The sequence below is a fragment of the Gymnogyps californianus genome, chromosome 21 (assembly GCF_018139145.2).
Source record: "Gymnogyps californianus isolate 813 chromosome 21, ASM1813914v2, whole genome shotgun sequence".
Taxonomy (NCBI): domain Eukaryota; kingdom Metazoa; phylum Chordata; class Aves; order Accipitriformes; family Cathartidae; genus Gymnogyps; species Gymnogyps californianus.
The window spans coordinates 2,353,407-2,367,310 of NC_059491.1; the positions used below are offsets into that span (position 1 = coordinate 2,353,407).

At 34.5% G+C, this 13,904-nt stretch overlaps 1 protein-coding gene across 2 annotated transcripts in view; it reads right to left on the reverse strand.

The window, feature by feature from the left end:
- Positions 1-13,904, reverse strand: part of PRKCZ (protein kinase C zeta) — a 66,170-nt gene that overhangs the window by 7,357 nt on the left and 44,909 nt on the right. For both annotated transcript variants that reach the window (XM_050909335.1, XM_050909334.1), the window contains exons 12-17: positions 13,413-13,499; positions 12,561-12,696; positions 11,053-11,140; positions 10,183-10,302; positions 9,097-9,176; positions 8,430-8,519 (exon numbers count right to left, since the gene is read on the reverse strand). In XM_050909335.1, the coding sequence (XP_050765292.1) occupies positions 8,430-8,519; positions 9,097-9,176; positions 10,183-10,302; positions 11,053-11,140; positions 12,561-12,696; positions 13,413-13,499 (601 nt within the window). The remainder of the gene's footprint in view (positions 1-8,429; positions 8,520-9,096; positions 9,177-10,182; positions 10,303-11,052; positions 11,141-12,560; positions 12,697-13,412; positions 13,500-13,904) is intronic.

Genomic DNA, 13,904 nt, shown 5'->3' on the forward strand with positions numbered 1-13,904 from the left:
AGAAGGTATCACTGGAAGTTTAGTTCCCAAACCATATACATCATATATTCCAAACAGTAAAACATATGCATCAATGCAGTGAAAGGCAGGAAGATAAATCAGACATTTTCAACTTGCCATTCAAAAGGTTTAATTAAAAGAACTTTACATGGCTAAATCCTACAAACCAACTGGCTTATATATTTACTTTCACATCAGTGAACTCCCAGAGGTAAATACCAAGTCTTAGGAATTTGGAGGATCAGGCAAAATTGCAACACATTGACACTGGGAGTACTGTGAGAAACATTAAGACTACCCAGAAAATTCCCCTTTGTCTCCAAAACGTCAATGCTTTTTATTTCTTTTTTAAACATTTGATTGAATCCCCTAATTCTTCTAATAAATTCTGCCATTGAGTCTCATGCTTCAAAATTATTTTAGGACCAGACTGTGGCACTTCTTGTTAGCCACACATCAGACTGAGAAAACAGTTTCATTAGAAAGCCAACTTCAAAAGGATAACCAGCGTGCTAGTTACAGAGCAAGTCACGGCAAATTATTAAACTGGCAATTAAATATACCATCTCAATGAAGATGCTAGCATATATTGCCTCATAAAATGTGCTTTTTTATCAACTGTATTTTTACTTTTTTATAATTATTTATAGATGGTAGTAGATTTTGTATATTTTGTAAAAAGAACACAATCCTTGCAGCAACACTTCAAGAGCTGTTATTGAACATTAAAGAAAGTGAAAATTTTAATTTGGCCCCAGATTGCCAATTTAGCAATTGTTATAACCATAACTATGTTATACATAATAGATAACCATATATTTTCACAATTCTTCTATTTATGACCATCTAAAACGCCAATTCTGCAAAATGTTTACTTAATTGTTATGCTGCGTTCATACAAACCTCCTTTAATTTAAGGAGGCACTGACTACGTACACCAATCTTGAACCCGTAAATGGATTCAAGCCATTACTTTGCCTGTAGAAGAAAATGATAGAAAAGTTTCTGAGATAAGAATGCAAAAAAATTGTACGAATCCTGTTTGTCAGCGTTGGCACATGTATCTCTTTCTGAATAATGCTTATAACACGTTTGTCAGCATTGCTATTTTCAGAGTGGAGCTTTCAAGCTACATTCTTTGCTTCCATAGCTGTTTGAAATGGTCTTACAAAACACTAGGGATTTCTTATATATGATACAGTTAGGAATCTGTTTTTCCCATTTAACGTTAGTGAATTAAACATTAATTAGAAGAACAGAGGAAAACAACGTAAATAAATCCAGGCTTCCAATACTAAGAGAGTGTGCTTGTCACTATTGCATGTCTTTTTTGTTCAGTGGGTCACCTAAGCAGAAATTACAGGACCTTAAACAGGATCAGCATCTCACTGTTACAGGCTTTGTAAAGAAGAATCTCACAGGGCTGCATCAGAACAGAGGTACAAAACTCGCATGGATCCTCTTGCAATAGAGAGGAGGTATGCTGGGGCAGAACTGAAGGTGACACAGCAAACAGAAGGAAGGATAGCTGTAAATTCTGGGTAACAGAATCACTCAGAGGCATCTGTGAATGCATTGCATAACTTATGACAGGTGATATTGCTACTCCTGCTGGAGGGAATCCTTTGGTCAGATCATAAAGGGACAAAGACGCCACAGCAAGTTTATTTTTCTCCCCTCCCTCAAAAAAAAAAAAATCAACAGTGTGGCTTAAAGATATGAACACAGAATCTGAACCAGAATACTTGTGTAACAGAGTTTACACTGTAATATTAATGATATTCAAAACTTACAGACAGGCCATAGACCATTTCACAAATATATTGCCTCTGCAAAAACAAGAGCTTAGCCTTCACTGATACTAGCAAGTCAGACTATGTGATTACTAAGCTTAGTAACTTTAAGATCCTTACTAAATTCCTTGAAAATTCTGTATAAAACTAAAATTCAACCTAGTGCAAAATTGTGGTTTTATGTATGGGCAGAAAAGATGTTTTCAGGGAGAGTGAAGATAAGATTTCAAATTATGTTACATAACTCATTCACCACTAATTATTTTCCTTTTGGTAACGATACCAATAGGCATGAAATTGATTAAAAAATAAACTGCTAGTTATTTCAGAATTAAATTCTGGTTAAATTAATTCTTCCTGCTTTCTCTGAATTGTGGAGATTTTTTTTTTTTAATCATAGGAAGTGTAATCCACTTACTCCCTGTTATATTAAGGAATTTGTCACCACAGAAGTTTGTACTTTAAAACTGTGGTTAAAATATGGAATACTACAGAATTTTCTGACTATTATTTTTGAGCTATACATCTACACAATCTATATCAACACTCATGCTACAGGGCATAAAATTGACCACTACATGAATCAGAAGGAAGTCAGTTATTTGTATGAGAAATATTGTAGGCTAGGAGCATTTGGAACCATTTTTACCTTCCTCGGAAGCTTCTGGTATTGGCTTTGATAGAGAGAGGCTATCGGACTTGATCATTATTCTGATCTGTTATGGCCTACGTGGTATATACAGTTTGGATTAGCCTTGCTGGCCACTGGAGGTCACCGTTCTTCTAGAGAAATATCAGATAGAAAATCAACATTCAAAAGTCCCTTTGGAAGAGACCTAATGACACTAAGGAAAACTGAAAATCACAATTTGTTTTCATGCAACACATCCTCAGTGATAACAGTATTAAACGACAAAGCGACAAGCCTGTTTTAATATGTCGTTTTGCATGGAGATTGAAATTCCTTATGAAGTTTTGTTTTCACAGTTTTCATTTAAAAACTGAAGTACATTAATCAGGCTATTAGCCAACCACTACGTGCATTTTGCTGGGAAAGAAGCAGATAGTCTTCTCTTTCTGTTTCACCACCTTTTGAAATACTAAATGCTAGATAGTATTTAGTACCAGTTGTAATTCTTAATTTTTTAAAACATCATTTGGTATCTGCTCATGCAAAAGCAAAGCCCAACTTTCTGTTAATTACTGTGAAGTTGCCAGTAAGGTGAGATCCACTTTAAAGAAATGGTAGCTCTGCAGTTTGCACTGTGTCTGCATTCTCTTCTGATTAAAGCTAAACCGTCTCATCAGCCACGCTGTACATTAAGTTTTTCTTCTGAGATTTAAACAATTCACCACACTGTTTAGGTTTCCATTCACTTTCTACACTACTATTTCCAGCAATCTACCAGCAATTTCCGGAATTTTTCTACTTTTGAGCCATATATGGCAAGCTGAAGCACCCTGACAATACAACAAAATCTCCTGTGGATACACACCCTCACCCTCCCCACCTTTTTTTTTTTTTAATACATTGGTGAATTTCCAACACAGACTCAGGTTAAAACTTCCCATTTGGACATCTGTCTCACCAAATTACAATATTTACTTTGGTTTATGGAAAGTACTAATTTTTCTGCAGTGAGAAATTTAATATTTTCATGTTGACATATTTAGCCTTCTTTGGTCCCAGTAAGACAGTAACAGAACTCCACAAGTGACGTGGAATAGTCTGTTCAGAGTACAGGAAATTCAATGACAAATTCAGAGATCATGAGGGTCATCTGGTATCACTGAGAATTAACAAGTTATGCAGCTAGATCATTTGATAATTTCACTTCTGAGATGAGAAAGGAAATGTGCATACTATTTGCAACTCAGACCGACACACTATTTCAATAAAAGTTTCGTTATGCTTTCTCCTTTTAAAGTATGTATCTATGTTGCTACAAAACAAGAGTGATTAATCTGTCCCAGCATGCTTTTACGTAGGATACGTGCTTTATTATTCAGGGTGCCTAGGAAGAAAGAAAACTCTTTAAGGAATCTAACCCTTTAATCCGTAGGGAGATAACAGGGATTTTCCTGGATAAATTTCAGAAAAGGCTGAACTCGTGTACTCCCTTATTTAGGCTGTTTTTTTCCTATAGATCCAAATCATAGTTCTGCTTCCTTTCAAGAAGTGGTACCTGCTTCAATGTGGCCAAACGAATTTGGAACTTGTGTGAAAGCACTTCCAGAATAGAATGAGGCAGCAAAGCAGTGGTTTTGACTGCAGACATAAGAGAGCTGGTGACAAGATGGAGCAATTTCATACTTTTCTGCAGAGGACAGAAAACTAGCTTATTTTCCTATCATTACTTAAAGGAGTACTATCACAGGCAAAATCACCCCATTTGTATGATTTTACAGTTGTGAAAAGACATTCAAGTAAAATGTATACAAGATATACAGCTTGCATAGATTTTTAACCATAATTAAATTAATTCATTCCTGGCTTAAATTCCATCCTTACGATATTCACGTGTGGATCACATTCATCATATCCTATTTGCAATTACAACAAATTCAGTAAAATACATTTTTACAGTGATTGATGGTACTTAAACCATCTGCTTAACTGCAGTTCAGTGTTCTACTGTCCATTAAACCAAGAGATAGGAGATTAAAACGATGTTAACTTCAGTAAAAAGACAAAGTTAGTATGACAACTAAATTTCCAAATATATAATATAGGGCAATAGTAATTACAATTCAAAAGCCCTCAAAGCTATAAGAAAATGTAATGTTTATAATAAGCAAATTTAAACAATTTCGCTGTAATAAAAAAAGTCATGTATGTTTCGTCAGAATTCCTGTAGAAAGAAATGAATGACCATTTTTCTTTCTGATCCCTTACCACAGAGTCCATCACGGATCACTGCCCAAGATTAAAGAGTCAGCTCTGACTTCTCTGATTCCCTAGTTAGTGTAGTGGTGGTGGTATGTTTTTGAAGGCTTATAGCATTAAGACTAAAAAAGGCTGAAAATAATTAGAAAATAGGAACATGCATTTTGATAATTGGAATTGCATTTTTAATATTTGTCTGGAAAGAGCTCTATGATCTTTGAATTTGATAAACTGATCCAAAAACTGCCCATCCTCCCTCCCCTAAAAGTGCAAGTAAAGATTTTTTTGGTCCAGCCTTCTGAGTCTAGAGGTAGCACTCTTAAGGTAATAGATGATGGTCAATTATTATCCAAGAGCAGCTCTGATGCAAAAAGCCTTGCTCCCTTTTCTAGATTTACTCTTGACCAGAGACTGTTCTTCCTGTGAATGCTCATGGTGTACTCGGTCAACTTTCTCCCTGGTGGGATGGGGAGGAGGATCGGGGGGAAAAAAAAGGTAAAACTCGTGGGTTGAGATACGAGAAGTTTAATAACTAAAGTAAAATAAAATACACTACTAACAATAATAATAATAATAAAATACAATAATAGTTGTAATGAAAAGGAATATAACAAAAAAAAAAAGAGAGATAAATTAACACCCAAGAAAAGACAAGTGATGCACAATGCAATTGCTCACCACCCGCTGACTGATGCCCAAGCAGCAATCCGTCCCTCCCAGCCAGCTCCCCCCCCATTTATATACTGGGCATGATGTTCCATGGTATGGAATATCCCTTTGGCTAGTTCAGGCCAGCTGTCCTGGCCATGCTCCCTCCCAGCTTCTTGCACACCTGCTTGCTGGCAGAGCATGGGAAACTGAAAATCCTTAACTTAGGATAAGTGCGACTTAGCGACAACTAAAACATCAGAGTGTGATCAACATTATTCTCACACTAAATCCAGAACACACTGTACCAGTTACTAGGAAGAAAATTAACTCTACCCCAGCCAAAACCAGGACATGAGGAAATCATGAAACTATAACTGGGTAGTGAATCTCAATACATCAACATCCCATCAGTTACCAGGTCTTAGAAAGCATCACAAAATAAAAGTTGTAAGGAAGACAAAATTAGCTCCTCCCAAACAAGAATGGCAGCATGAAAGAAATAGCAAAATGAATATCTAAAAATTGAAGTAGGGTGGTAAGATTGTCATTATAAGTCAGTCATAGCTATGCATTAACATTTCAACATCAAGGCATTGAACTAGATGTTAAACATCAGACTGCCTCTTTTATGTTATACTCAGTAAAGCATAAAAGCACTCTTAAATCAACCATATGGTAAACTTGCAGCCTTTAACGTGACAAAATGAATGAAAAAAATATGTTGGTACAGCTCTAGAAAAAACCTTACTGCTTCTGTACACAGCTAACAGTAGCCATGGCTTTGTAGTTCTTTTTTCAGCATATAATGGATAAATACCATAAAAACAGGCACTAGGATAAGAATAGACTTCACGTACTGAAACAATCAAAAAAGGGTTGTCTTGGTACTTCCCTGAATGCTGTTAAGCCATCCTATATGCAGAGTGAGTAATCTAAAATGTTCTTAGCTGTGCCACACACAACTCAGATGACTAACACTAGGAAAAATAATGTTTACGGTATATGTGTTCACTTTACTATTGTTTATTTTTTCCATTTAACTCAAACTTCACACAGAAAAAATTTTTAGTCAGCATTAGGCTTTTGTTTCCTTGTGTTTCAACTTGTAAAGATCTGGAAAAGCTTTTAAGTCAAAATCTTTTCTACTCATCACCTGCATTTCAAAGAAAAATCTAATAACTAAAAAAGCTTTCCAAATATTTTTTCATTTTCTCCTGAATATATTTCCCAACACTCTTATCAGAAATTTAGCCTAAAATTTATCTGATATTTTAGATCCTCCTGAGCAGCACTGTCCTAATCATATCACAAAACAGCACAACCACCTAAATCTTTCCATTAACTTTTTTAAAATATCAAAGCTTTCAGCCAAAAAAATAGGTAAAAAAACCCCACCAAAATTCAAATCAGCATAAACGTTGACCAAGAAGTACCAATTGCAATTAAGAGTTTCTTTTACAAATAAATAAAACACAAATCCAGTAGTCTTCTCTCTTTCCCTCTCTCTCAAAAAACTCTGCAAAACAGAACAGAAACCCTGCAGTACATGACGCTTAGGCTCTACCACAAACTCAAGCAAGTTGCATTATAGCACCACTAGGTAGCTAACATAAAAAAATAACACTTAGACTTAAGGAAGAATACAAAACAAGGGATGTCTGACAAAATTAAAGACAGCCTTCATTATATGAATAATTTTGTAAACACAGGTACTTTAAAACACTGGCTCCTTATGTAGTGAATGTCTTCTCTGAAGAATGTTAACAATGAAGGTCTGAACAGCAGGCTTCAAAGTAAAAATGCAGTTTTCTCTCCTCCTCTGAACCTCTTTCATGTTATTACAGGCACTGCTGCCTGCCTGTTTCTACACCTCCTGTAGACTTCCTAGGACTATGAAAATATTATGTGCATTTTTTTTCCACTGTTCAACTAGCTATTAAAAAACGTAATGCTGATATGGCAGTGTTCCTGATTTGTTTTATTGCTCAAGTGTCAATAAATGTAACAATGTCATTTCTGTGATAGTTTTCTACGATGAAGACAGAAGTAGGCACAATTACCAAGTAACAGAAGCTTTTAAAAAAACTACAATTTCAATAAAATTTTATGCTTGCAAAACCACTGAAATGCAAGTCACCTACTTCACCATGAACTAAAAACTTCCCTCACACCAGCAGTAATAAAGAAAACCTGAAAGTAATAATCAGAGAATCATTTTAAATAACCACACTGCTTTCAAGCCACATCCTTAAAAAAAAGGACCTGATCCTACTCACACCTACTCATGTTATTAAACCCTCTTACCTACCTGAATAATCCTACTGATTTTAAAAATTATATAATTTGTAGATTCAGTTTTGGTTTTTTTAATGTACTACGAGTAGATTAAAAATGCTTCATGTATCTGAAGCACCTCATCTTCCATGGTTGTATCTAAACTGGTTTCATAACACTTTACCCAGTCTGTTGGCTGCGTTAATCAACTACTAACCTTCTTGTCAAGGCAGAAAGGTTCCTAATCAACAAGAGAAATGAAGTACTGGAATAGCATTCCAATAGGCTGTCTTTGCTAGTCCACACTCCCTTGTTCAATGGAGCTTGAAATGTTTACTAATAGGACTATATGAAATAACCACCCAGAATAGTAAGGCACTGAATTCTGATACTGGAAATCTATGCAGTCCTTCACACTACAATTGCAGGCACCTTGCCTGTATGCTGGGTAAATTTTATAGTAGCAGAACCCAGTGCATGAGTTTGCAGAATCTACAAATAGAAACGAAGGAATAAATGGTTCCACCAACGCTTTAACATGTTTTTAAAAATTCATCATATATTTTAAAAACGATACCCACAAGTTGTAACCATTCTTAGAGTTTGGAAGCAAGCCAGATTTTTGGTCATGAAATAAAGCTTGTTTCCATTATGGTCATGGAAAAAAGCTTGTTCCTCCATCACCTGGAGAAAGCAAAATAGCTTTTACATTTATGGAATTGAATTTCACTGTTTTTAACGGGGTTGTTACATATGCACACAATTAATTAACTAAAAGAATCTATTCCTTTTGAACACATATAAACAAAAGTAATTATTTTTACCAGATCCCAGTCTATGCTGCGGAAAAATGTATGAGACTTGATATCAGAAAATCCTGTCTGTGGCTGACAACCAAGCCTTTCTTTGGGATCCTGTGGAAAACACAGAAACTTGTATTACATACTTTAAGCCAGTTACAGCCCATGTTTGTCACAAGCCCACATACATGACTCCAGCATTCCCTATTACTATGCAAACTGCTGCTAAGATAAACATATTATGGCCAGCAAGGGATTTTCATTCTTTTTTTTTTTTTAATGAAGTTTGTTTGAAATTTCATTTTTAAATGATATTTTACAACTTCTTAAAGTAAAAAAAAATTATTTAGTAGTGTATAATTCATATCCTTCTTTTCTCCATTAAAAATTATAATGGTTCTACACATTTCAATCAGCTTAATTAAATGAGTAATAAGTATTACAGAAAAGAGTTTATAAACAAACCTATAGTTACTTTTTTCAACTAGGTGCAGGCTTTTAAATCAAGTCTGTGCTGTGGAATTCCCTCAGTAAATTAGCAAATAAGAAGTGGGGTTTTTTAACATACAGGATACCAAGGTTTTATAGATTTTCTTAAGAGTAAGCAGATTAACTTCTTAACTGTATTGCTTTCAACAGGAAGCTCTGACTTCCAGATTTTAGATGCTAAAAATAAGAGAATGTTATTTACCTTGTTTAAAAATCCTTTTAACACATGGGAAGCCTTGACAGAAAGAAACCTTGGAATCCGGATTGGCTTCTCAAGAATAACTGTTACAGGTTTAAAAACAGGTTTAAAAACAGCAATGTTGGTTTTTGTTTTATGACATTGACCATGATTTCAATACAAACACTATATTAGTTAAATATGTTACCATCTGGAAAATGGGAAGATATGGTAATTATTTAAAATAATGCAAACAAAAGGAGCTACACTAATTCAAGGCACTGTTATACTGACATTTCAAGATTTCCTAAAAGAAATGTTAGCTCCATTCTCTTCTTCTATTGTTTGTAGTATAAACAGCGAATAAAACTTTTTCAGTGTCCTCAGTGTATGGAAAATTGTGATTTTAAACAGTACTTGATTTAATATTAGGCTCGTCAAGAAGACCATGGCTGATTCTGTTACATAATTGCAGTAGCTAGTTTAAAGAATGGTTCTGCATAGTAGGGAGTAGGCAACCTCGCAATTCCCCAAACTGTTACAGAGTTTGTGTTGTAATAAATATGGCAAGTATTACTACTTTTGTTTAGAAAAATTCATACATCACTACTCCTGAAGTGTAAAACTGTTAAAAAAGTTATATTAATTTCATCAGTAATTTAAAAAAAAAAAAAAAAATTAAAAGTTATCTGGAGCAAAACTACAGGTTGATACATTTCTGTCAAGAAAGATCCTCCTATCCTCTCATGTAGCACTGAATTTTAAAATTCATTCTTGGCCTGTGGACTTCCTTCTAACAAAGATACCATTCCATACAGTTTCTGTCTGTTATTTTTGAACTGTGGACATTTTAAAAAAATGTTTTCTTGTCTGAAGAAGGCTTCCCTAATTCCAGACCATTTTATCTGAGTTCAACAACATAAGTTCCTGGGATGAAGAACTGGAAATATTGGGGCCCTTCATCTACAGTAGATTTACAGGCAGCTATGGGATAACAATAGAAAAGGAAAACCTAACTGTCCTACTGGAACCACTAATTTTCATTATTTCCCCCCCAGGAACAAAACAACCAAACCAAACAAAACAAAATCAAAATCAAAATGACCATACCTTGGAAGAGGTAATCTTCAGTGTTCATGTCTGGATTGTCAGTAATAATATCAAACGGAGACCTTCCTGCCATCATTTCAAACATCAACACACCAAGAGCCCACCAGTCCACACTGAACCCTGTAAATATTTGCAAAGCAGATTTTCTGCCAGGACTCCTTGAATTTAGGTGTTATCTCTCATATAAATGAAGATTAATGGCCTGGTTCTACAAAGTACTGAAATTCTCTGCTTTCACTGAAGCCACAGAGATCATGACTTAAACTATCACTGGATGAGACTTGAGAGAGTTTTCTGGACTGGGATTACAAATGTAATCTGTATAGGAGTTTGCAGGTGTCTGCCAGACAGCAATGCTTCAATGAAAATTCAGTGTATTTAAGCTGAAAATTTTCAGGTTTTTTTTTAAAAGAAATTGAACATTTTAGTATCTTACAACTAAATGACAGATTCAACTTATTGATCAGTTAAGTTCACAAATAACAAGACTGGTTAAAAACACTATTATGCTTTCGACTTCTGCATGAGCAATAACTTTGTTATAGCATTCTACAACCTTGTCTGGAGGACAATAGTAGCTGGGATGTCAAGTTCCTCAAGGAGTGGACTTGGTTTTGCTACAGTATCATTTAATAGTTATTTTTCAGGCAAAGTATGATTTAAAAGAAGCTGAAATGAGTGATTGCAAGACAAAAACAAAAATAACCTTATTTCACAAAAAATTAAACTGTACAATATGCATTCAATTTTCTCAATATATAATGGCAGAAAAATGTGGAAATCTAAAAATAATTGTATTTGAACCAACCTACAACTAGAACTTTGCTTTGTGATTTATTATAAACTACAAATTGTTTAGTCACAGCTTACCATATTCTTCTCCTCTGAGGATCTCTGGTGCAATATAATTTGGTGTCCCACAGAAAGTGCTTGTAGTGTCACCAGGGCCCAAACCTTCCTGCACGCATAAAACATTTCATAAATTAAAAGCCGACCTCCTTTTCCAGGAATTTCCCTTAATTAGGCTTATAAAGCCAAGTTACGTAGGGAGTCTAAAGACTTTCCTTTCAAAAAAGGCAATGCTAGAGAAAAATAAATACTCATAGTGCTCAAAGCTGACTTATGACTTTACAGCTTATCTTCAGCAAATTAATTGATTAAAACTGAGTCACAACACATTCATAACAACATACTGCTTACTATTTACAGATACATTTTAAAAAAATTCAGATCAAAACCAGTTGGGAAGTCCTTTTCAAATAGATGTTTGGAAAAAAACTTCTGTTTTTAGGAATGAAGGAATCAAACTTTTACATAACTCCTGCATTCCAAGTGAAGCCCCACAACCTGTGCACTTTGATAGTGGAGAAACATTCTAGTCCAGCATTCTTAGAAATTGGTGCAATATCTATTCTACGGAAGGAATGAGACAAGCTTTCCTCATTATGTGACCATAACATGCCTTAACCACGTTCTGACATAAGCTAAATAAAAATGAGTATTATACACTCAATCCTTGGACTTCTAAAAATCAACACAATGCAAGTTGCAATTTTGGCTTCAGAAACTTACTCTCACCAAGAAATAGAGTGGACTCTAATCTCATTTCACATACTAGCTAGAAACAGTGTGGCAGTAACAAGGACACTTGAGGTCAAATCAACAGCTCTAAGGGGACAGCAGAATTCTTATCAGATTACAACCACTTCAGTCATGTCTGGCATTCCAACTTTACACACATAAGTTTTAAATTTAATATTTTCTATACTCATATTTTCTATTGACACTTTCTTGCTTTCCTCTGCATCACATTAAGTACATGCTACACTTTACCAGGTGCTTTGAAAGCAGTGCTCTCTAAATTGCCTCTCAGTGCCAAAGATTGCAGCCTAAAAACTGAGATACTAGAGAGCCCCTCTTGGTTAATAATCTGTACAGTCCAGACACAGAGAATGATGAATGCAATTCATATTCACAGGAGCACAGCTACTAAGAGATGGAAAAGACCCTTTTAAAAACATACTTGTCTTAAAGATAGATTTTTCTAACTTGGGTCACATAGGAAACTTAAATAGATAAGAGAAATGAACTTGGCCAACAGGCCAAACTTCTTTTATCCTCCCAAATGACCCACATAACTTGAAATACACAAAGGAAAAAATTACAAATGTGGTTCTACTCTTCAACAGTCATTTTTCAGAATAAAGTTCCTATTCCACAACCAAATTCTGGGCTCAGTAACACTAGCGTTAAGATAAGGATAAATTTTCTCAGTTTTCTCTTAATACCACTGGATGCAGTATTTGACTTAAAAGCATGACCAGAGAGATATACTACTGAATGACAAAGTGACAAAAGAAAGGTAAGAAAAATCCTACCTTGCACATGCCATAATCTGTTAATTTGATATGACCCTCTGCATCTAAAAGAACATTGTCTAGTTTTAAATCTCTGTAGATTATGCCTCTTTCATGTAGGAAGTTTAGAGCAATACAAATTTCAGCAGCATAAAACCTGTAATTAAAAAGGAGAAAATTTGTATTAGCATTAAGATTGTACAAAAGCTGGTGCAATTAAAAAAAAAAAATCTGTTCTTAAAACATCACTTTACAGTTAGCTTTTATCTATCAACAGTATACCAAAAACAAGCTACGTTTATTCATAAGGACACTGACCTCGTATATTGTAAAACTATCCCTTAAATTAAATATGGGAATTTTTTTTTTCACTCTACTAATTACGAAAATATTTATTCTTTATCCTACAGAATTTTTTCTTAAAATTCCAAGCATGACATAGAAGATCTGTATTTTCAGCTTATTAAGAGTTACAATGAGACTCTGTGTTAGCGTAAAGCCATGCAAAATAGGTTTTTCATCTTCTCCTACCAACACTATATTAATTCAACATAAGACCAAAATAAGTAGAATAGTTACATCTTCTATCAACAGATCAAAGAAGCATTAGCTAAATATGAGGCAATAAACAAAAGTAAATAGGAATAACTGTTACTACATATCAAATGCTTGCTTTCTTTAAAAAAATACATATCCTTCAAAAAATAAAATTAACATTTCTTCCCACGGCAGTACATTCTAAACTTAAGAATCAACCTTTCGTTCTTTCTTTGCTATTCATATTCTTTTATGGAATAAAGTTTGGAAAGCATTTCATACAACATTAAACAACTACAACACAAGAAAACCACTATAACTGTGTTAGTAAAATACCTTGCATGTTCTTCAGGAAGTTTCCTTTGTCGTTGCATATGAAACATAAGATCTCCCCCATTCACATACTCTATGACAAGAAACAATCTGAAAGTATATAATACAATTAATGGATTCCAGGGAAACTCTCAAGAAGAAAAACTATTCTTATCCTTCCAATTTGACCCATTTTCACTTCCACTCTTGAATTAGACTTCTAGATTTCTTATAGTTACAGAAAATACTTAAGAGAAAAAAAGAGAGTACTACTTTGATCCATATTATGCAGGATCACTTCCCTTATTTAAATGCCAGACTAAATGTAAAGGAGAGGCAGCTGCATACAACAGGCTACTATTTTGTGTGAAACCTGCAGAACTATTTAAACAGTACAGAATACAACAACATTTGCCTAATATAATGAGGTACTCACTCGGTGACAGATGTAAAAAAACCCCATAGTGTATAATGATACATAGAGTTCTTTAAAAATTACTTAGAAACAATAGCAAA